At 56.3% G+C, this 24,266-nt stretch overlaps 1 protein-coding gene across 3 annotated transcripts; it reads left to right on the top strand.

The window, feature by feature from the left end:
• Positions 1 to 48: 48 nt before the first annotated feature.
• On the top strand, positions 49 to 15,240 carry TFCP2 (transcription factor CP2). Of its 3 annotated transcripts, none has more exons than XM_066207456.1 (16): positions 49 to 947; positions 2,767 to 2,918; positions 3,619 to 3,714; positions 3,796 to 3,872; positions 4,079 to 4,184; positions 4,249 to 4,355; positions 4,742 to 4,894; positions 6,140 to 6,250; positions 7,654 to 7,742; positions 9,073 to 9,118; positions 9,457 to 9,550; positions 10,956 to 11,046; positions 12,055 to 12,161; positions 13,033 to 13,175; positions 13,454 to 13,505; positions 13,594 to 15,240. In XM_066207456.1, exons 1-16 carry the CDS (start codon positions 826 to 828, stop codon positions 13,629 to 13,631), a joined length of 1,584 nt encoding a protein of 527 aa, XP_066063553.1. In that variant the 5' UTR covers positions 49 to 825; the 3' UTR covers positions 13,632 to 15,240. The 3 variants fall into 3 exon arrangements, with proteins under 3 accessions (XP_066063553.1, XP_066063552.1, XP_066063554.1); XM_066207455.1 differs by having other exon boundaries at positions 9,070 to 9,118; XM_066207457.1 differs by lacking the exon at positions 3,619 to 3,714 and having other exon boundaries at positions 9,070 to 9,118; positions 13,594 to 15,237.
• The last annotated feature ends 9,026 nt before the right edge of the window (positions 15,241 to 24,266 follow it).

Raw genomic sequence — 24,266 nt, 5'->3', positions numbered from 1 at the left:
CCATCCTCCCAGCGGCGGGGGCTGGGCCGCCGCCTCCATCTTGGCGGAGCGGCGCGTTCGGGGGTCCCGGCCCGGAGCGGGGGGGCCGGGCCCGGACTGGGGCGGGCGGGCTCAGATCGGGGGGGCCCGGCCCGAACTGGGGGCTCCCGGCCCGGGGTGCTGGAGGGTTTTGGGGGTGCAGCCCTTGGGGTCGGCCCGCAGAGCTCGGGCCCCCCGGGGTGCCGCCTCTCTGGGGTTTTGGGGTTCCGGGGACGCCCGAGGTGCGGCCTTTGAGGCGCGGCAAGGGCGGGGGTGCAGCCGCGGGGTTTTGGGGTTCGCTCCCCCCTGGTTGCGGGTTTGGGGGGTCCCCGAGTTAGCCACGGCGGGAGAGGGTCCTCAGGAGGTTTGGGGGGGCTGCGGTACCCCCGGAAAACGGGGGGAGCTGTTGGGGTGCCCCCGGGAGCCCTGGCTTGGGGGGACCCTGAGCGCCCCCATTTTTGGGGTGACACCGAAGACCCTGTTGCGGGGTGACCCCGAGGCCCGTGGCTTTGGGGGTGTGACCCCACGGCCCCTCACGCTTGAGGCCCCCCCTGGTTTTGGGGGGAGACCCCTGCAAGCCCCTTTCTGGGGTTTCCTCAAGGACCCCCGTGTTTGGGGGTGCCCCAACCCCGCGCCTTTGGCGTGTCCCCCCATTTTTAAGTAACCCCCGACCCCCATTTTCGGGGTGTCCCCAAGGCCGCCCGTTTTTGGGGCGACCACGACAAACCCCCCTTTTCTTGGGGGTGACCCCTGCCCGCCCCGTTTTTGGGGTGTCCCGGTGGCCGTTTTCGGGGCGCCCCGCGGGCCATGGCGTGGGCGCTGAAGCTGCCGCTGGCCGACGAGGTGATCGAGTCGGGGCTGGTGCAGGATTTCGACGCCAGCCTCTCGGGGATCGGGCAGGAGCTCGGCGCCGGCGCCTACAGCATGAGGTACCGGGGACCCCAAAACACGCGGGGCACCCCGAAACCCCCCCGGGGAAGGCGCGGGGGGAGTGGGGAGCCCCAAAATGAGCCGGAGGTTGGAGGCACCGGGCGGCATCTCAGGACCTGCAGCAGCAGGGGAAGCCGGAATGTCCAGAGGCACCCCAAAATCTCCAGGGGTCCCCAAAAATCCCCAAGGGAAACCCCAAAATCTCCAGGGGGCCACAAAATCTCCAGGGGGCCACAAAAATCCCCAAGGGAAACCGCAAAATCTCCAGGGGTCCCCAAAAGGAAAACCCCAAAATCTCCAGGGGGCCACAAAAATCCCCAAGGGAAACCCCAAAATCTCCAGGGGTCCCCAAAAATCCCCAAGGGAAACCCCAAAATCCCTGGGGGTCCCCAAAAGGAAAACCCCAAAATCTCCAGAGGTCCCCAAAAATCCCCAAGGGAAACCCCAAAATCCCTGGGGGTCCCCAAAAGGAAAACCCCAAAATCTCCAGGGGTCACCAAAAGGAAAACCCCAAAATCTGTGGGGGTCCCCAGAAATCCCCAAGGGAAACCCCAAAATCTCTGGGGGTCCCCAGAAATCCCCAAGGGAAACCCCAAAATCTCTGGGGGTCCCCAAATCCCCAAGGATCTCCAGGGGTCCCCTGAATCTTGGGGGTTCCCCAGGATGTCCAGAAGGGATCTCAAACCCCCGGTGGGGACTCCAGAATCTCCAGGGGACCCCAGAATCTCCAGGGGGATCCCAGAATCTCTGGGAATCCAGAGATCCCAGAATCCCCAGAGCGGCCGGGGATGCCGGGGGCGTGGGGAACCCCAAAAGGTGCCAAAGCTGGGGCACAAGGGGGGCACAGGGACGGATGGGGAGGGAAATGGCGTTGGAGTGGAGTTGGGATGGATTCGGGATGCTATTGGGATGGATTGGGAATAGATTTGGGATGGATTTGGGATGGATTCGGGATGGATTTGGGATGTCATTGGGATGGATTCGGGATGCCATAGGAATAGATTTGGGTTGCTGTAGGGTTGGATTTGGGATGCAGTGGGCATGGATTTGGGATGGGTTCGGGATGGATTCGGGATGCGATTCGGGATGCCATTGGGATGGGTTTGGGATGGATTTGGGATGCCGTTGGGTTGGATTTGGGATGCAGTAGGGATGGATTTGGGATGGGTTCGGGATGGATTCGGGATGCAATTCGGGATGCCATTGGGATGGGTTTGGGATGGATTTGGGATGCTGTTGGGTTGGATTTGGGATGCAGTAGGGATGGATTTGGGATGCTATAGGGATGGATTTGGAATGCTGTAGGGTTGGATTCAGGATGGATTCGGGATGCCATTGGGATGGGTTTGGGATGGATTTGGGATGCTGTAGGGTTGGATTTGGGATGGATTCAGGATGCCATTGGGATGGATTTGGGATGCCATTGGGATGGATTCAGGATGCTATTGGGATGGATTTGGGATGGATTTGGGATGCTATAGGGATGGATTCGGGATGCCGTTGGGATGGATACAGCATGCAGCTGGGCTGGAGTTACAGTTGGAATTGTGGTTGTTGTAGTGGTTGCAGCCAGGATTGGGAGCGCTTGCAGGTGCACCCCAGGTGCTTACAGGTGTGTTCAGATGGCCGCAGGTGTATTTCAGGTGAGCAGGTGGCACCTGAGGACAGCTGTTCAGGGCCCACCTGGGCTCATCTCCAGAGGCAGAGCCGGGTTTCTGGGGGGGCTCTTCCCGCAGGTACCAAGGCCCAGGTTGGCTTGAGGCGGTCCCTGACCCAGCCCTCAGCTCACCTGTCTCAGGTGAGTCCCTGTCTCCACAGCGACGTCCTGGCTCTGCCCATCTTCAAGCAGGAGGAGTCCAGCCTGCCCCCCGAGAGCCAGGACAAGCTGCTGCCCTTCCAGTACGTGCTGTGCGCCGCCACCTCGCCCGCCGTCAAACTGCACGACGAGACCCTCACCTACCTCAACCAAGGTGAGCCGCACCTGGCCCGCACAGGTACCCCTGGGAAATTGTTGTTTCCCGGGGGAAATTCCCGATTTCTGGGTTGTGCCTGCTGGGGAACGGGAACTGCGCCTGGTGCGTGGTTTGCACGCCGCCTGTGTGACGGCGCCTTCACCTGGTTGTGCTCCGCCCAGGTGGAGCATGGGTCACCGGGGGGGTTTCACCAGGTTAAAGTGCGGGTGCTGGAAGGTGCTGACAGGTGTGTGCAGGGTGGATACAGGTGTGTGTAAGGTGTACCTGTGCAGGTGTGTGCAGGGTGGATACAGGTGTGTGTAAGGTGTACCTGTGCAGGTGGGTGCAGAGGATTACAGTTGTGTGTAAGGTGTATCTGTACAGGTGTGTGCAGGGTGGTAACAGGTGTAAGGTGTATCTGTACAGGTGTGTCACTACAGGTGTACAAGGCGGTTACAGGTGTGTGTAAGGTGTATTTGTACAAGTGTGTGCAGGGTGGATACAGGTGTACAAGGTGGTTAGAGGTGTGTGTAAGATGTATCTGTACAGGTGTGTCACTACAGGTGTACAAGGCGGTTACAGGTGTGTGTAAGGTGTATTTGTACAAGTGTGTGCAGGGTGGATACAGGTGTACAAGGTGGTTAGAGGTGTGTGTAAGATGTATCTGTACAGGTGTGTCTCTACAGGTGTGTACAGGGTGGTGACTGGTGTGTGTCAGGTGTACCTGTACAGGTGTGTGCTGGGCAGCTCTGCAGGATGGGAGTTACAAGTTCAGGCTGTACCTGCTGCTCTCAGGTACACCTGGAAGCTCCAGGTTGGTGGGACCCCAATGACCAAGGAGCTCAGGTGACAGGTACAGGTGACAGGAAGCCCTCAGGTGCCCTCCTGCCCCCAGGTCAATCCTACGAGATCCGGATGTTGGACAACAGGAAGCTCGGGGAGCTGCCCGAGATCAACGGGAAGCTGGTGAAGGTGAGCAGAGAGCACAGGTACCCCTGGCCAGGTGTGCCCATCCCAGCCAGGTGCTCTCCGGGGCCCTGCAGCTGGGTGGGGTGGGGGATATACCTGGATGAGGGGGGGGAGGGTGGTTCTCTTTGCCTATTTGTGGCACAGAGAAGAGCCGCACACCTGGCCAGGTGTGCCAGGGCAGCTGCAGGTGACGTTTCCCCCGCCCCCAGAGCATCTTCCGGGTGGTTTTCCATGACCGGCGGCTGCAGTACACGGAGCACCAGCAGCTGGAGGGCTGGAGGTGGAACAGACCTGGCGACAGGATCCTGGACATAGGTGAGTCTCACCTGGCTGGGGCAGGTGGGGGGTCCCAGGTGGGCCTCACCTGTTCCCCCCACAGATATCCCGATGTCCGTGGGGATCATCGACCCCCGCGCCAACCCGACGCAGCTCAACACCGTGGAGTTCCTGTGGGACCCGGCCAAGAGGACCTCGGTCTTCATCCAGGTGAGGACAGGTGGGCTGTGCCCCACGCCCAGGTGAGGACAGGTGGGCTCTGCCCCGCACCCAGGTGAGGGACAGGTGGACTCTGCCCCGCACCCAGGTGAGGGACAGGTGGGCTCTGCCCCACGCCCAAGTGAGGACAGGTAGGCTGTGCCCCACGCCCAGGTGAGGGACAGGTGGGCTCTGCCCCGCACCCAGGTGAGGACAGGTGGGCTCTGCCCCACGCCCAAGTGAGGACAGGCAGGCTCTGCCCCACACCCAGGTGAGGACAGGTGGGCTCTGCCCCGCACCCAGGTGAGGGACAGGTGGGCTCTGCCCTGCACCCAGGTCAGGCACAGGCGGGCTGTGCCCCGCAGCAGCGTTCCCACAGGGAGCTCACCTGTCGGCAGGTGCACTGCATCAGCACGGAGTTCACGCTGCGCAAGCACGGCGGCGAGAAGGGCGTTCCCTTCCGCGTGCAGATCGACACCTTCAGGGAGAACGAGAGCGGCGAGTACACGGAGCACCTGCACTCCGCCAGCTGCCAGATCAAGGTGTTCAAGGTACCTGCAGGCCCCTCCCACCTGGACTCACCTGTCCTGGTTTGTGCTGGGGGCTGCTGGGGCCGCTGGGACCTCCCACCTTTAGGGATAACAGCCCCCACCTGGTGGTGCAGGTGATGGGAGGGTCGGGGCGGGGTCGTTCCTGCTGTGGTCACACCTCGGGGTACCTGTGATTCCATCCCACCTGTTACATCCCCAGGTGGCTCCTCTTTTCTCACCTGTTCACCTCGGGGAGTCAGTGGGGTTTGGGGTCCTGCTGTGCCCTCCCCCGGTCCACCTGGGCCAAATTCCTTCACCTGTGAGTGCAGGTACAGCCAAGTTTAAGGGAGTCTCCTCAGGGATGTGCCAAGGGGAACACCTGGATACCTGTGGAGGTTCCACACCTGTGCTTCCCGTGGGGTTTGAGTGAGATCCCCCTGATTTGGGGTAGAGGAGGGGCCCAGGTGTTCAAGGTGTGGCAAAGTCAAGGCCAACCCTGTGACCTCGTGTGCAGGTGCAGTTTGTCCCCCCGAAATCCCATCTCCTGCCTGGGTGATGCAGGTGTGCAAGACACAGCTCAGGTGTATTCAGATGGTTTCAGGTGACATGGGGCGTTACAGGTGTGTACATAGTGGATACAGGTGTGTTTTGATTGTTACAGGTATCCTCAGATGGTTGCAGGTGTCTGCAGAGAGGTTACAGGTGTGCACAAAGTGGATACAAGTGTATTCAGATGGTTACAGGTATTTTCAGGTGGTTACAGATGTCTGCAGAGGGGTTACGGGTGTACACAGGGGGTTACAGGTGTGCATAAAGTGGATACAGGTGTATTCAGATGGTTACTGGTGTACACAGGGTGTTACAGGTGTGTACAAAATGGATACAGGTGTATTCAGGTGGTTATAGGTGTCCTCAGGTGATTAGAGGTGTCTGCAGAGAGGTTACAGGTGTACACAGGGGGTTACAGGTGTGCACAAAGTGGATACAGGTGTATTCAGATGGTTACAGGTGATTACAGGTGTACACAGGGGGTTACAGGTGTGGATACAGGTGTATTCAGGTGGTGACAGGTATCCTCAGGTGGTCACAGGTGTATTCACGTTGTCGCACCCCCATCCCTGCAGAGACCCTTGGGGACAAGCTTTGCCCCTTTTCCCTCTGTCAAGCACCGAGAAGGCTGAGTCACCTGTGTCACCTGTGTCACCTGTGTCGCCTGTGTCACCTGTGAGGTTCGCACACACCTGTCCTGGTCTGTCCCTTTTGCAGCCCAAAGGAGCCGACCGGAAGCAGAAGACGGATCGGGAGAAGATGGAGAAGCGAACGCCCCACGAGAAGGAGAAGTACCAGCCCTCCTACGAGACCACCATCCTCACCGAGGTGAGCCCACCTGCCTCACCTGCCTCACCTGGCTGCCAGGGAGCAGGGCCGTGCTGCTGGGAGACTTTGCTCAAGGTGTTCATACCTGCCAGGCAAAACTGGGGACAGGGAAGGTGCTTCTGTACCTGAAAAAGGGATTTGGGGACATTCTTGAGCTGAGCTGGGCAGGTGTGTGCATGGTTCCAGGTGTGTGCAGGTGTGTGTGTGCAGCTCAGGTGTGCAGGTGTGTGTGCAGTGCAGGTGTGTGCAGGGCCAGGTATGTGCAGGTGTGTGTGTGCAGCTCAGGTGTGCAGGTGTTTGTGCAGGACCAGGTCTGTGCATGGTTCCAGGTGTGTGCAGATGTGTGTGTGCAGTGCAGTTGTGTGCAGGTACAGTCCCAGGTGTATCCAAGTGTGCACAAGTACAGTCCCAGGTGTGTGCAGTTGTGTGTGTGCAGGTGTGTGCAGGTACAATCCCAGGGGTGTGTGTGCAGGTGCAGTCCCAGGTGTGTGCAGCCCAGGTGTGCACAGGTGCGCGCAGTGCAGGTGTGCAGAGGTGTGTGCAGGTGCAGTCCAGGTGTATGCAGGCACAGTCCCAGGTGTGTGCATGGTTCCAGGTGTGTGCAGGTGTGTATGTGCAGTGCAGATGTGTGTGTGCAGTGCAGGTGTGTGCAGGTGTGTGTGTGCAGCCCAGGTGTGCAGGAGCAGCCCAGCTGTGTGCAGTGCAGGTGTGTGTGTGCAACCCAGGTGTGTGCAGGAGCAGCCCAGGTGTGTGCAGGTGTGTGTGTTCAGTGCAGGTGTGTGTGTGCAGCCCAGGTGTGTGCAGTGCAGGTGTGTGTGTGCAGTGCAGGTGTGTGTGTGCAGTGCAGGTGTGTGCGGGTGTGCAGGTGCAGCCCAGCTGTGTGCAGTGCAGGTGTGTGTGTGCAGTGCAGGTGTGTGTGTGCAGTGCAGGTGTGTGCGGGTGTGCAGGTGCAGCCCAGCTGTGTGCAGTGCAGGTGTGTGTGTGCAGTGCAGGTGTGTGTGTGCAGCCCAGCTGTGTTCAGTGCAGGTGTGTGTGTTCAGTGCAGGTGTGTGTGTGCAGCCCAGCTGTGTGCAGTGCAGGTGTGCAGGTGCAGTGCAGGTGTGTGCAGGTGTGTGTGTACAGTGCAGGTGTGTGCAGGTGTGCAGGTGCAGCCCAGCTGTGTTCAGTGCAGGTGTGTGTGTGCAGTGCAGGTGTGTGTGTGCAGCCCAGCTGTGTTCAGTGCAGGTGTGTGTGTTCAGTGCAGGTGTGTGTGTGCAGTGCAGGTGTGTGTGCGTGGCCCAGCTGTGTTCAGTGCAGGTGTGTGTGTATGCAGTGCAGGTGTGTGTGTGCAGTGCAGGTGTGTGTGCGCGGCCCAGGTGTGCAGGGGCAGGCAGGCACACCTGTGTCACCTGGCGTGTCCGCAGTGCTCGCCCTGGCCCGAGGTCACCTACGTCCCCAGCGCGCCGTCCCCCGGCTTCAACAGCTCCCACAGCAGCTTCTCCATCGGGGACGGGTGAGCGGGGGCCGGCCTGGGGGTGCTGGGAGGGGGGGCGGTGACACCTGTGACACCTGTGACACACCAGTGACACCTTTGACACCAGTGACACCCCGGTGACACCCCAGTGACCCCAGTGACACCAGTGACACACCAGTGACCCCAGTGACACACCGGTGACACACCAGTGACACACCAGTGACACACCAGTGACACCCCAGTGACACCAGTGCTATCCCAGTGACCCCAGTGACACCAGTGACACACCAGTGACACCCGTGACACCAGTGACACCAGTGCTATCCCAGTGACACCAGTGACACCAGTGACACCAGTGCTATCCCAGTGACCCCAGTGACACCAGTGACCCCAGGGACACACCAGTGACACACCAGTGACACCCCAGTGACACCAGTGACACCAGTGCTATCCCAGTGACCCCAGTGACACCAGTGACACCAGTGACACCAGTGCTATCCCAGTGACACCAGTGACACCAGTGACACCAGTGCTGACACCCAGTGACACCAGTGACACCAGTGACACCAGTGCTATCCCAGTGACCCCAGTGACACCAGGGACACACCAGTGACACACCAGTGACACCCCAGTGACACCCGTAACACCAGTGACACCCGTGACACCAGTGCTATTCCAGTGACCCCAGTGACACCAGGGACACACCAGTGACACACCAGTGACACCCCAGTGACACCCGTAACACCAGTGACACCCGTGACACCAGTGCTATTCCAGTGACCCCAGTGACACCAGGGACACACCAGTGACACACCAGTGACACCCCAGTGACACCCGTAACACCAGTGACACCCGTGACACCAGTGCTATTCCAGTGACCCCAGTGACACCAGGGACACACCAGTGACACACCAGTGACACCCCAGTGACACCCGTAACACCAGTGACACCAGTGCTATTCCAGTGACCCCAGTGACACACCACTGACACCCCAGTGACACACCAGTGACCCCAGTGACACCAGTGCTATCCCAGTGACCCCAGTGATCCCAGTGACACCCCAGTGACCCCAGTGCCATCCTAGTGCCCCCAGTGACACCCGTGACACACCAGTGACACCAGTGACACACCAGTGACACCAGTGCCATCCCGGTGATCCCAGTGCCCCCCCAGTGCCCCCAGTGACACCCCAGTGCCCCCAGTACCACCCCAGTGCCATCCAGTGACAGTGACCCCAGTGTCCCAGTGCCAGGACCCCCAGTATGGTCCCAGTGACCCCAGTACGCGCTGGGACAGGTATCCCAGTACGATCCCAGTGTCCCCAGTGTCCCCGGTGTCCCGGTGACCCGTGTTCCTCTGTCCCCAGCAGCGGGTCCCCGAGCCACCAGCCTGACCCCCCCGCACCCCTGGCTGACGTAAGTACCTGCCCAGGTACACCTGGGCCTTCCCCAGGGAAACACTTCGGGTCACCTGCAAACACCTGGGAGGCCACGGCCCTCCTGTGCCCACCTGGGGGGGTGGGGGGGGAATTCACACCTGAGCTCACCTGTGCCTCAGTGGAGACACTTCCACATCACCTGGAAACATTCCCAGGTCACCTCTGAGCCCATCCCCTCGTCCCACCTGCTCCGGGGCTCATTGCACACCTGTGCTGGCCCACCCTGAGCTCACCTGTGCCCCTGGCTGAGTGCAGACACCTGAGCTAGTCACCCAGGTCACCTGGCAGCACCTGTGTCCCCTCCTGTCCCCCCAGACGCTGCTGCCCACCTGGACCCCGCAGGAGGCGCAGCAGTGGCTGCACCGCAACCGCTTCTCCACCTTCTCCCGGCTCTTCAGGAACTTCTCAGGTGAGTGCTGCCCCTCACCTGGGCTGAGCTGGGTCATCTCACCTGGGCTGGGTCACCTCACCTGGGCTGGGTCACCTCACCTGGGCTGGGTCACCTTACCTGGGCTGAGTCACCTCGCCTGGGCTGGGTCACCTCGCCTGGGCTGGGTCACCTCACCTGGGCCGGGTCACCTTACCTGGGCTGGGTCACCTCCCCTTACCTGGGCCAGGTCAGTTCACCTGGGCCAGGTCACACCCCCTCACCTGGGCCAGGTGAGATTTCCCAAATCCCCGTTTTTACAACCCAATCTACTGTCTGACCTGGCCCCGCCTCCCCCAGCTCACCTGGCACAGGTAACACAGGAGGGGCTGATTTGGGGGGAAAACGGAGCTGGGAAACGGCGATTTTGGGAAACCTTGAATTCAGGCAAAGGTGGGCTGAAAAAGGCTGATTTTAAGGAAAATCAGACTGGAAAAGGGCAGTTTGGGGAGCAAACAAAAGGAAAAACGCTGGTTTTGAGGAAAACCGGGATGAAAAATGCCGGTTATGGACAAAATGAGGGTGAAAACCTGATTTCCTGGAAAACAGAGGGGAAAACCGCTGATTTGGGAGAAGCAAACTCGGGAAACGGCAGTTTGGGGAAAGCCCGAGCAGAAAAATGCCGGGTTGGGGGAAAAGAAAGCCAAAAATTGCTGATTTGGGGGAAAACGAAGCTGGAAAGTGGTGATTTGGGGGGGGAAAGGCTGGAAAGTGATGGTTTTGGGGAAAAACTGAGCTGGGAAGCAGGGATTTGGAGAAAACAGGTGGGAAATGCTGATTTTAGGAAAATTGGGGTCGAATAAACGCTGGTTGGGGGAAAACAAAAAAATGATGATTTGAGGGAAAGCAGAGCTGGGAAAGTCTGATTGGGAGGAGAGGCAGGTGGAAAATGCCAGTTCGGGGCAACAGAGGGGAAATTGGGGTGGATTTGGGTGAATTTGGGGAGGTTTTGGGGTGACTTTGGGAGGCTTTGGGAGGTTTTGGGGTGAATTTGGGGTGAGTTTGGGAGGTTTTGGGGTGACTTTGGGGAGGTTTTGGGGAGGTTTTGGGGTGACTTTGGGGAGGTTTTGGGGAGGTTTTGGGGTGACTTTGGGAGGTTTTGGGGTGACTTTGGGAGGTTTTGGGGTGACTTTGGGAGGTTTTGGGGAGGTTTTGGGGTGACTTTGGGGAGGTTTTGGGGTGACTTTGGGAGGTTTTGGGTGATTTTTGGGAGGTTTTGGGGTGACCTTGGGAGGTTTTTGGGAGGTTTTGGGGTGACTTTGGGAGGTTTTGGGGTGATTTTTGGGAGGTTTTGGGGTGACCTTGGGAGGTTTTGGGGTGATTTTGGGAGGTTTTGGGGTGACTTTGGGAGGTTTTGGGGTGACTTTGGCCCGCGGGGGTTCGGCAGGGGCGGATCTGCTGAAGCTGACGCGAGAGGACGTGATCCAGATCTGCGGCCCCGCCGACGGCATCCGGCTCTTCAACGCCCTCAAGGGCAGGTGCGGGCTGGGACTCACCTGGGAGGGATTGGGATTTACCTGGGGGGCTGGGGCCCACCTGAGGGGCCAGGATACACCTGTGGGGGGGGATTGGGACTCGCCTGGAGGGATGGGGACTCACCTGGAGGGGCTGGGATTCACCTGGGAGGGCTGGGGTTCACCTGGGGGGAATTGGGGCTCACCTGGGGGACTGGGGCTCACATAGTGGGGCTAGGACACACTTGGGGGGCCAAGACTCACCTGGCCCAGTCATTTCCCATCTGAGTCAGGAATTCCGAGGAGCTTTGGGGAAGGAAGTCCAGGTGGAAGAGAGGAATTATGAATTAGGAATCATTTTACTCTGGGAGCCCGGGAATGGGGCCACAGGCCCGGAATTCCTGTCTCCACCTGTGACCCACACAGGTGCACTTACCTGCCCAGAAAGGGGATGGTTCTCACAGCTGCCCCTCAAAAACAGGGACTGACCCCGGGGGTTGGACACACCTGGAGCACTTTGGAAGGGACAGGGCGTCCTGGTGGGAAGGTCTGGGAAACACCATCCCAGATACCTGACCCGGGACAGGGGAGGGCGTTCCAGGTGGGAGTTCCAGGTGGGAATCCCATGTGGGAATCCCAGGTGGGAGTTCCAGGTGGGAATCCCAGGTGGGAATTCCAGGTGAGAATGCCAGGTGGGAGTTCCAGGTGGGAATTCCAGGTGGGAATTCCAGGTGAGAATGCCAGGTGGGAATCCCAGGTGGGAATGCCAGGTGAGAATGCCAGGTGAGAATGCCAGGTGGGAGTTCCAGGTGGGAATTCCAGGTGAGAATGCCAGGTGGGAATGCCAGGTGGGAGTTCCAGGTGGGAATTCCTGCCCCGTGGCACCAGGGGATGCTGCCCCCGGGTCACCCTGAGGGGACACCTTGGGCTCAGGTGCACGCAGCCACGGGGGTTTCCCTCCGGGGTGAGCCCGTCCAGCTCCTCCTGAGGACACCTGGCAGGGCAAGCCCAGGTGACCCTCACCTGTCACAGGATGGTGCGGCCCCGCCTGACCATCTACGTGTGCCAGGAGTCCCAGCAGGTGAGGGACCCCCAGCACGAGCACGAGGACGGCGACGGCAGCGCCGGCACCTTCTTTGGTGAGGGGGGCGGGGTCACACCTGAGGGGGCGGGGTCACACCTGGGGGAGGATTGGGAATCTGGGGTCACACCTGGGGGGCTCCGGAAACAGGTATGCTGGCAGCCGTTTCCAGCAGAGCACCTGCCAACAGGTGCGCAGCACCCAATGGCCTCACCCCCTCCTGAGATCACCTGTGCCTCACCTGTCCTCTGACATGAGCCCCTCCCCCACCTGGCCCCTGCTCACCTGTACCCCTGCCTGTGTCCCCCCCACCTGTGAGCACAGAGCTCACCTGGGCTCCCTGCACACCTGGGGGTCCTGCCCGCTCCTCTCAGGCCAAGGTGCCAAGATTTCCTCCCTGTGTGCCACCACACAGGTGTTGACATCTCACCTGTGCCGAGAACCCAGGTGCTTCCCCTGGTGCCTGGGGAGGGGCAGGTTAATTCCTGCTGGGAACAAAACCCACCTGGGACAGGCCAGGTGAGGCTGGGAGGTTTTTGGGGCCAGGTGTGTAAATCCTGCACAGGACACAGGTGACAGGCAGGACCCTGTTCCTGAGCCCAGCCCTGGGGAGTGAGGGCACACCTGGCCAGGTGTGAGTACACACCTGTGCTGTTACCTGCAGTGCACCTGGTGTGAGCATACCTGTCCTCTCACCTGCAGTGTACGTGGTGTGAGCACACCTGTCCTCTCACCTGCAGTGCACCTGGTGTGAGCACACCTGTCCTCTCACCTGCAGTGCACCTGGTGTGAGCACACCTGTCCTCTCACCTGCAGTGCACCAGGTGTGAGCACACCTGTGTATCACCTGCAGTGTACATGGTGTGAGCACACCTGTCCTCTCACCTGCACTGCACCTGATGTGAGCACACCTGTCCTCTCACCTGCAGTGTACCACGCGGTTTACCTGGAGGAGCTGACGGCAGCCGAGCTGGCCGAGAAGCTGGCGCAGCTGTTCCGCGTCCCCGCCCAGCACATCCAGCACATCTACAAACAGGGACCCACCGGCATCCACGTCCTGGTCAGCGACGAGGTAACGCCCACCCGCCCCGCAGCACACCTGGGCAGGTGGGGAGGAGCCCCTGGAGGGTCGCCTCGGGGAATGGGATCACCTGGGATCACCTACGCGGGTGTTGGGAAGGGCGCGAGGAAGGAGTGAAATGAATTCAGCTGGTGCTCCCAAAGGTCCCACCTGAGCTCCCACCTGAGCTCACACCTGGGCTCCCACCTGGGCTCCCACCTGGGCACCTGCAGCCCTGTGGAGCCCAAACCTTCCCCAACCCCCTGAGTTGGTGTTTGGGGTTTTTTCAGATGATCCAGAACTTCCAGGATGAGTCCTGCTTCGTCCTGGACACCATGAAAGGTGCGTGACTACCTGGGGCTCACCTGTGTCAGATGGCCCCGCCCCACCTTCCCTCACCTGCTGTGGGTGACCTTGGCTTCCTTTGCAGCCGAAACCAACGACAGCTACCACATCATCCTGAAATAGGGGGCCAGGTGAGGGCCAGGTGAGGAGCACCTGCAGCCTCTCGGCACACCTGGAGACCCTCCACTCCCAGCAAGAGGACACAAGCGACGATCTGGGAACCCCCAGGTGTTGTTACCTGGCCGCCCCTCCTCGCAGGGAACACCTGGAAACCCTCTGGAGAGCCCCCAGGTGTGGTTACCTGGCAGCCCTTCCCACAGGTGACTCCTGGCATGGACAGGATGCTCCATTGCTGGAGCTCTGAGGTACCAGGTGTTCACCCACCTGGGACAGGTGTTGCCTCCAGGTGTGTGCAGGTGTGAAATGACCTCATGAGGTCATCAAGAATTCCAGATCCAGATTTAATTATGGAAAATTGGAGGAGAAAGGAATAACTCTGTGGGGGGAGGGGGGGGAACGGACATTGCTGCGTGTTTTGGGGAGAAAAGCAAAGATTTCGCTATTTCTGCTGAATATGTGAAGTGATTGAAGCGGCTCCGGGCAGGTGTCCAGGTGAGGGCTCTGCCCAGGTGTGGGAGGTCCATCCCCAGATCCCTCGTCCCTGGATGCTCCAGGTAATACCAGCCTCGGCCGTTTTCAGGCAAAAAAAACTGAGAAAAAAGACAATTTAAACCAAAGATTTGATTTGGATAATGCCACGGTGGGATCCAGGTGGGGCAGGACCTGGCTCAGGTGACAATAGTGACAACCTGGCCGGTGTGGGGGGTCAGCATCACCCCACAGCTTCCCCAGGGCTGAGCAGCACCTCCAAAATCTCCCCGAAATCATCCCCAAGACCGCACAAAAGTCACTCAAAGCCACCCCCAAGCGATCCCCCAAATCACCCCCAAACTACCCCAAAGTCGCCTCCAAAAATCTGCCGAATCACCTCAGGGTGGCCCCAAGATCACCTTGACGTATCCCTGAGTCTCCTCCCAAATCACCCGTCACCACCCAGAATCGCCTCAAAATCATCCGCTTATCACCCCGAATCACCTGAAATTCATCCAAAATCACCCCAAATCCCACAGGCCCAGCGGGTGGCAGAGCTGGAGCACGCCGGGGTGGGGACACACCTGGAGGAGGGGCAGCGCCCTCGTTTGCAGGTTGTACCTGGAATTTCACCTGGAGAAGGCGAGGGTGGGGCACTGAGGGTCTTTGATCCTTTAATTTCCCGTTCATTAGTCTATTACTCAGGTGTAACCTCAATTCAGTGCCCCGCTCCCCGACACTCCGAACCACACCTGGGCCCAGCTGAGGGCACAAAAGGCAATAGGGAAAAAAAGATGGAAAAAAGAAAAAAAATGGTGGAGGAAAGAAGAATTTACTGGAAACAGCAAGGAGATAGACAGGAACAGCAACCCTGGGGGTCCTGGCGCTGCACCTGGCAGAAATTCACCCTGTCCCGGCCACAACCACTGCACACCTTCCAGTCATTCCTGACTCCACACTTTCCGCCTGTCCTTACACCTTCCACGTCATTCCTGGCTCCACACCTTCCGCCTGTCCTTACACCATCCACGTCATTCCTGACTCCACACCTTCCACCTGTCCTTACACCATCCACGTCATTCCTGACTCCACACCTTCCGCCTGTCCTTTACACCTTCCACGTCATTCCTGACTCCACACCTTCCGCCTGTCCTTACACCATCCACGTCATTCCTGACTCCACACCTTCCGCCTGTCCTTTACAGTATCCACGTCATTCCTGACTCCACACCTTCCGCCTGTCCTTTACAGTATCCACGTCATTCCTGACTCCACACCTTCTGCCTGTCCTTACACCTTCCACGTCATTCCTGACTCCACACCTTCCACCTGTCCTTTACAGTATCCACATCATTCCTGACTCCACACCTTCCGCCTGTCCTTTACACCATCCACATCATTCCTGACTCCACACCTTCTGCCTGTCCTTACACCTTCCACGTCATTCCTGGCTCCACACCTTCCGCCTGTCCTTACACCATCCACGTCATTCCTGACTCCACACCTTCCTCCTGTCCTTACACCATCCACGTCATTCCTGACTCCACACCTTCCGCCTGTCCTTACACCTTCCACGTCATTCCTGACTCCACACCTTCTGCCTGTCCTTACACCTTCCACGTCATTCCTGACTCCACACCTTCCACCTGTCCTTACACCATCCACGTCATTCCTGACTCCACACCTTCCGCCTGTCCTTTACACCTTCCACGTCATTCCTGACTCCACACCTTCCGCCTGTCCTTACACCATCCACGTCATTCCTGACTCCACACCTTCCACCTGTCCTTTACAGTGTCCACGTCATTCCTGACTCCACACCTTCCGCCTGTCCTTTACACCATCCACGTCATTCCTGACTCCACACCTTCTGCCTGTCCTTACACCTTCCACGTCATTCCTGACTCCACACCTTCCTCCTGTCCTTACACCATCCACGTCATTCCTGACTCCACACCTTCCGGCTGTCCTTACACCATCCACGTCATTCCTGACTCCACACCTTCCACCTGTCCTTTACAGTATCCACGTCATTCCTGACTCCACACCTTCCGCCTGTCCTTTACACCATCCATGTCATTCCTGACTTCACACCTTCCGCCTGTCCTTTACACCATCCACGTCATTCCTGACTCCACACCTTCTGCCTGTTCTTACACCATCCACGTCATTCCTGACTCCACACCTTCCGCCTGTCCTTTACACCATCCATGTCATTCCTGACTTCACACCTTCCGCCTGTCCTTACACCATCCGCGTCATTCCTGACTCCACACCTTCCACCTGTCCTTTACACCATCCGCGTCATTCCTGACTCCACACCTTCCGCCTGTCCTTTACACCATCCACGTCATTCCTGACTCCACACCTTCTGCCTGTCCTTACACCATCCACGTCATTCCTGACTCCACACCTTCCGCCTGTCCTTTACACCATCCACGTCATTCCTGACTCACCTTCCGCCTGTCCTTTACAGTATTCACGTCATTCCTGACTCCACACCTTCCGCCTGTCCTTTACACCATCCACGTCATTCCTGACTCACCTTCCGCCTGTCCTTTACAGTATTCACGTCATTCCTGACTCCACACCATCCGCCTGTCCTTTACACCATCCACGTCATTCCTGACTCCACACCTTCCGCCTGTCCTTACACCATCCACGTCATTCCTGACTCCACACCTTCCGCCTGTCCTTACACCATCCATGTCATTCCTGACTCACCTTCCGCCTGTCCTTTACACCATCCATGTCATTCCTGACTCACCTTCCGCCTGTCCTTACACCATCCACGTCATTCCTGACTCCACACCTTCCGCCTGTCCTTACACCTTCCACGTCATTCCTGACTCCACACCTTCCACCTGTCCTTACACCTTCCACGTCATTCCTGACTCCACACCTTCCACCTGTCCTTACACCTTCCACGTCATTCCTGACTCCACACCTTCCGCCTGTCCTTTACACCATCCACGTCATTCCTGACTCCACACCTTCCGCCTGTCCTTTACACCATCCACATCACGCCTGTGTTCCCGCACGTTCCAGCCACGCCCATATCCCCTCACAGGTGTGCCCACACGTATTCGCACGAGCAGTTTCATCCCCACAGTCCCTGCCTGGCCCAGGTGTCTGTTGGGATCGGTTGGTCCCAGCTGTTGGTGTGTCCACCCTGGATCTCTCCCAGGACACCAGGGCTGCTGTGCTGGCCGCTGGTGGCCGCATCCAGAGCTCCCAGCTGGAGCAGCCCATCCTCGTCGTCCACGGCAAACGCTGCCGGTGTCGTCCGCAGCCAGCGTGGCACAGTTCAACATTTCGGACTGTTCTCACCCCAAAATCAAAGCCCCTTGAGGGACCTCTGTGTTTCCCTGACCCACCAGGTGCACCCCGGTCCACGGGCAGAAACAATCCCAAAGGATGGGTTTGCCTTCGCTTGAGGCAGGACTGGCCCAAACTCTTCCCCGACGCGTTCCTCACGTGCAGCACAGGGACTTTGTTCCGTTCTGTGGCACCTGGGGGTCACGCTGGGCAGGGCTGGTCCCACTGGTGCCGCCTCGGCTGTTCCCTGACCAGGTGACCTTCCCTAACCGCACGTCCCGAGGTGTGTGGGTCCCACCTGCACTGCCTTCAGTGGTTTTTGACAGCCCACGGCACCGTTCCCGTTTCCCAGGGCTGGGGCCTGACAGGGACCGTGACGCCCCCACCCCATCCCAGGTGTCTGTGGGGCCATTCTGAAATGACTCCACCTGTCCAGCTCTGTTCTTCCAGCTCTGCCATGTCTCCATGGGGCTCGTTTTCCAAGGCCCAGGGTGCTGTCCAGGCGGTGGTGAGAGGCTCAGGTTCCATCCCCGGCTTTTTTTTGGTGCCTGCTGCCATTGCCGGCCCGTGGCACTGGCCTTGGTGGCTCTGAGGTGCCCCAAGGTGATGCCATTGACCTGCCAGGTGTCCCCACACCGAGATTTGGGGTCACTGCCCCCAGACCACGGGGGCTTCCCTTGGCCCTGCTCGGCTGCAGCTCCCATTTCCCAGCTGTGGGTCACCGTGGATGCAGCAGCCATGGATCATTCCATCCTTCCCTCACCAGCCCGTGGGGATGGGGCATTTCCTCCCCGATGGTGCATTCCTTCTCCAATGGGTCATTTCTTCCCTGATGACCTGAGGCGTCGCAGGCACACCAAGCTGGAAGCGACTGTCCCTTGTGCTGCCAGCCCAGATGTCCCTGTCACACCTGGATCTTGGCAGCCCCGTGCACCTGGGCCGTTGTGCTGCTCCTCATCAGGCACACGACGGCTTTTCACAGTCAGCTCCTCCACCCGGGCAGGGATGTCCTACCATCCTGGGTAGCCCAGGTGAGTTTCTCTCTGCGCTGCCAGCCGGCCTTTGACCTTTTTCCCTGGTGCCAGCCGCTCTCACAGAGCATTTGTTACCATCCACAACTCCCTTCTCTTGCTCAGCGATGTCCAAACACAGCTGGATGACTTCCAGCTCTGCAGCCTTGACTCGATCCCCCTTGTCCCTCAGCAGCTTTCCCAGCTGGCTGCACAGGGCTCGGTACAGCAGTTTCCCATCCCCTGTTGGTTTCCCATCCCCTCCCATCCAGCCATGAGGAGTGCATCGTGTCTCGCTCCCCAGTAGCTGGTTATGTGGTGGGACCTCCTCAGCACCTCCTCGGATGAAAATAGTTTGAAATTTTCACCTTCAGGCCAGTTTGTGATGATTTCCAAGATCCCAGGATTAGGATTTCCCGTCTGAGCTCGCTGTGTGACCAGTGCAATCCACTTGCTCCACGTGGCATCAGCTGCATGGTTTGTGAGAAGCGCTTTCCCTGCGAACATCCAGCCCAGCACTGGCAGCTGGGTGCCACAAGCAGCAGCACTTTCGGCGCCAGTCATGTCTGAGGCAGCTCAAAAACCCCTTCACAGGCTGCTAAGATCCCTTTCTGAGGTGTAGCAGGCCTTAGATCCTCTGTATCCCCAAATCCAGCACCCCCGAGGTCACCCTTGGGTGTCCCCAGGTGCCCCTGCCAGGGGCTCCAGGCAGGACCATCCTCCTTGGCCTCGGGGTAGGGCACAATGTTCACATCCTGACTGTGGTGATGCGTCCCGCAGCCCCAGCAGGTGCTTCCGAACAGGGAAAGAGTTTCAGTTTACCTCTGACATTTTAGGGAGTTTACCGAGAATCTTCGATACCTTTCTCATTGGGATTGGCTCAATGCCAGCACAGGCATTGATAACCGAGGTTATTAAGTACTAAAGAGAGAGAACAAAGGAACTCCAGGCTTCTCCAGGTGTTGTAGCAAGGTGCAAGAGATTTCTCAGGCGCCTGTGCGCGACTTATTATTTCTTTTCTGTAACGTTTTGTTATTTTATTATTTTTCCTTTATTAAACCTTCTGATTTACAAAACACCTTCGAGGGGCAGTCTCGCTCAAATTAATTATAGCCACTTTTCCACCAGGCTGGCCCTCAGAGTGTGGGTCAGACCCACATCTGACTGGCCCAAGGGCTCCTGCAGAACGATCTGTTTGATCTGACCAAAAGCTTGTTTTTGTTCAGGGCCCGCAGGAAATCCTGCTTCTTTCGTGTCACAAGTAGAGAGGGCTGACAGTCTGGCTGTAATCTGGGATGTGCATCCTCCAAAACCCCACAGGGCTGGGAAAGCCTGTGTTTCTTCCTTGCTGCTCAGTGGGGACACAGCAGTTTATCTTATTAACACCTCTGCTGGAATCTGGCTGTGCCCACGTCACCACTTCACCCCCAGGAACTGAATTTCCTGAGCAGGCCCCTTGACTTTGTGTAGAGGCAAAACCTGCTTTCGGGAGGAGATGGATAATCTCCCTTTTTCCCAAAAACTTCCTCTGCCATGTTTCCCCCACACACCATCACTGATGTACTGCGGATGTCCTGGAGCCTCACCCTTCCCCAGTGCAGCCTGGTCATGGCAGATGGTGGGGCTGTGTTTCCTCTCCTGGGGCAGTCGGTTCCAGGTGTACTGCACGCCCCTCCAGGTGAAAGCAACCCTTGGCCTGCACTCTGCTCTCAGAGGAATGGAGAAGAATGCCTTGGCAATGCCTGCGGTGGCACCACTTTGCTGCCTTGGACTCTGTCTTGGTTTGGAAAGACAGGTGTCTGCCAGGGAAAGCTGGAGTTTCCCTTGGAATGGAGAATGTAAATCCTCCCCCCTCTTCCAAATTATTGTAATTTTGCAATTAAAGGCATTTCAGGCAAAGATTTGGGAATAGGAATAACAGTTCTTTACTAAAAATACTAAGAATACGAATGTAGTAGCACAAAAAACAAGGAAAACAAATCCTAGGAACCCTGACCGAGTCAGAAATACAAACCTTACACCCTGTTGGTCAGGGTGTTGGAAGCAGCCCCAAGTGAACCCTCCGGGAGTGGCAGGTGTGGTTCTGTTGGAGCAGAGATGATCCTGTAGAAGAGTCCAGAAATGGCAAGATGGATCCAGTCTTCCTTGGGGAATCCAGTGGAAAACCAGAGTCTGGTGTTCCTACATCTCAGTTTTTATCTGGGTAGGAACGGTTTGGCTCCTCCCCACTGGGTGGAGCATCTCATAATGGGGTGATGTAATGTGTGATGTCATTGGTGAGCCTTGGTGGCCCATTAACAGGAGATAAGGAACACCGGGGTGATGTCATGTGTCACGTCACTGGTTAGCCTTGATGGCCCATTAACAGGAGATATCCCCGTGGAGGACATATGGAACACTGGGATGATGTAATGTGTGATGTCACTGGTGAGCCTTGATGGCCAATTTACAGAAGATATCCCCCGAGGAGATAAGGAACAGTGGGATGATGTCATGTATGATGTCACTGGTGAGCCTCGATGGCCCATTACCAAAAGATAACCCCCCAGAGGGTGGAGAGAGATAAGGAACAATCCCCCACCTGGTTTAACAGCTGCCCATTATCAGAAGGCAGCCGCCCCCTTCCCCTGGAGATACAAGAGATAAAGAAAACACCTCCCCAGCCAGTTTCAACAGAAGGAATAGAATAAACATTTTTTTGGTTACATAACCCAGACAGACTCCATCCTGAAGCTGCAGCTCGTCCAGCACAGCAGCTCTCAGTGGTGGTGTGACCTCATTCAGGCCACTGCCAGTGTCCATCTCCACTGGACACCCTGGGCTGTGTGGGGCTACTGAGGGGTGAGGGAGCCTCGCTGAGCTCTCCCTGCCTCTCCCATTCATGGATCTTCCTTCCAGGGGCGGGGATCCTGCAGCCCTGGTGGGTGTGGTGAAAAACGAGTCTCCCTCTCTTAGAAGAATTTACAAGTTCAATAAAAAATAAAAATAGACAATTAGGAGACAGAAAAGCAGAGGTTCCAGCTGGGGTGCCTCAGCAGAAAGCACGCCTTTACTCCTTCAAATCCTGTTTTAAGGATCGCTGTGTTACGTATTCAATAGATCCTAATGCATGAGTCAAACATTCTCTTTGGGTTTGATCCGTTTCAATTCCCCACCCAATCGTTTTATCTGGTAGATCCATCTGTGGGTGGCTCCACTTTTTCTGGTGACATGGGTCTCATAAATCCTTCTCCTGAGGTTTTCGGGTATCTTCATTTGGATAAGAAACAGGAAGTCAGCAGTCTTTACGCAGGAATGCAGGGTGGCCCTCCATTGCTTCCAGTTTGGTCAGTTTACATGTTACAAAGAGAAAAAAAATCCAGTCGTTTTACTGTTAACACTATGTTACAATCAGAAAATATACATTTATCACCTTCCTAAACCCTAGTAATAAAAGATAACACAGTACAAATCTACATACAGTGTTCATTTTAATATTTGAGAAAAGCCAACGATATAATATGCATTTATAACAGTGTGGTGCTGCCAAAGCTCTGGTGGTGGTGGTGGTGGTTGGTACCTGCTGTTCTTCAGCCCACATCAGCCCCAAGGACAGGAGGGTGCTCTGGGAGACAGGCAAGGTGTTCAAACTGTGATGCTGCCTTCTGTCCCCACAGCAGCTGGCCCCAAAGCCCACCCACGTCCCTTTTCATGCCTTGGAGTGGTTACATAGACCAGAGGCCCGACAAAGTTAAGAGAATAAAAATGGGTATTTATTCTTATTATATTATTATCAAAAGCCTCCAAAGGAGTTACACCCAAGATGGACGATGGTCACGAGCTTTTCACACCTTTGTAACTTCGGTCCATTGCATTTTGGGGATTAATTTTCCAATTACAGCTTCAGGCAATGAAGTCACCTACCCCAAATTTGCTCCTCCCCAGCTCACTTTTGTTTGTACTTTTCGGGGCCTGAAGCAGCGAGGTGTCCTTGAGGTACAGGCTGTGAAAAACCAGGTTCACTTTCTTGGTAAAATTTAAAAAGTTTAATAAAAAGATAATTAGGAGACAGAATAAAGCAAGATGGTTAAACGGCCGGGTGCCTGGCATTCAGCTGAAAAGCACGATTCGCTAACAAAGACTCGTTCCTTAAAAGCATCAACTTGTTGCATATTCATAAATTCTCACACATGATTCAAACGTTCCTCTCGAGTTTGGATGTTTCTGCTTAATTTCAACCTCCCCCCCCACAACCATTCTGTCCTGCAAATCAATTCTCCAGTTTCACACTCCCAGATAACAGAGGTTCAATAAATCCCTCTCCCGGAGCTCTGGTCACTGTCATCTTCATCTGGATAAAATAATCCAGGAATGCGAGGGGGAGTTCTGATTATCTTTCCATTCCCTGGGTTATACTTACAAAAGCAGTCTCTATTTTAGTACCGTGCTATAGCCCAAGAAACACATTTATCATACTGCTATTTCGAAGTTTTGTTAATAAAAGAAACTATATCAATACAACAAAGTTTTCCACCGTAATACGTGTAGTATTCATTTTAATATTTGCTGAAAGCTGGTAATATAAATGTACTTACAACACAGGCTTGGAGAGGAATTGTCTCATCTGGATAAAATGGGAGAACAGCAGCTGGCAGGCTGTGGAGTTTTACACACTAAAGCAGTACAGGATCTGAAAAATACAAAAGCTAAATCCCAAGGCGTCCCTTTGGGGTTTTGAAATGCCCTCTCCTGAGGAAATCTGTGCCAAGGATCCCCGTGGCCTCTGTACCAGTCACGGGGGCGGTTTGCCAGTCGGGGTCACTTCAGCCTCCAGCACAGCCCCTGTCACCCCTGGAACAGAGATGGATTCTGCCCCCACAGATCCCAATGGCATCAGGGTGTGAAAAGCAGAGTTCCGTTTCCTGGAAAATTTTAAGAAATAGGTTTAATAATTTTAAAAAAAAAAAAAAAAAAAAAAAAAGACAATTAGCAAACAGATTAAGCGAAAGGAAGCACAGCCAGCCAGGTGACTTGACATTCTGCCAAGTCCACAATCTGCTATTTCAGAGGCCCTTTCTAGTGCTTCAGTGTGTTGAAGAGTCTTATTTTTCCATAAACTACTTTCCATGTCCCAGGAGCTGTTCTGCACAGTCCCTCCTTGGGTTTGCCTTTTTAGAGCGTGCGTGTTTCTTGCCCGTGTCTTCGTTATCACCTCCAGCTTGGGCCTGGGTCCATACTTTCTTCAGATGGGGGATGCTGATAGTTGGTAAATCAATAGCAGGGTCTTCTTTTCATGTTCACTGGATGTTATCCCGGCCAAACAGACAGTTTAAGCGTACTATATTAATACAACATAATTTCTAATGTAACACAAATAGTATCTATTTCAATATTTGCCGAAAGCCAATCATATAATGTATTTATACCAAGGGGACACTGTGTGACAGTGCCAGCCAAAGCCACGTGCTGCTGAGGCTCTGCTGTGCCATGGATCTGCACAGTCCAGGGGATCCCATTGGCCCTTTCCCCCTGTAATCAATGTTACAAAATAATTCGTGCAAAAGAATTAGAACTACAGCATTTCGTATAACCCAAGCTAGTGATGGGGAAAAAGCAGTTTGCATCAGGTGATAAGAGGAAGAAAACGCAGATACCAAGCAAGGATAAGCCATCTCCAAAAAATGATGATTCCAAAGGATTTCTTCCTCTGACAAGGTCCCAGTGATATGCATTCGATATGCATCAACAATAAGATAATATTTGTCACCAAAGATGTTTATTCCCGAACAGAATTCCAGTAAGGAAATTAATTATTCGCCCGTTCTGGGAAACTTTTCACCAGGCCGGCAGCAAGGAAGGA

This window comes from Chamaea fasciata, unplaced genomic scaffold (genome assembly GCF_029207755.1).
Source record: "Chamaea fasciata isolate MVZ Bird 193981 ecotype frontalis unplaced genomic scaffold, bChaFas1.0.hap1 SCAF_41, whole genome shotgun sequence".
Lineage (NCBI taxonomy): Eukaryota > Metazoa > Chordata > Aves > Passeriformes > Sylviidae > Chamaea > Chamaea fasciata.
Note: the sequence above shows the minus strand (reverse complement) of the source record. Positions and strands in the feature narration are given on the sequence as shown.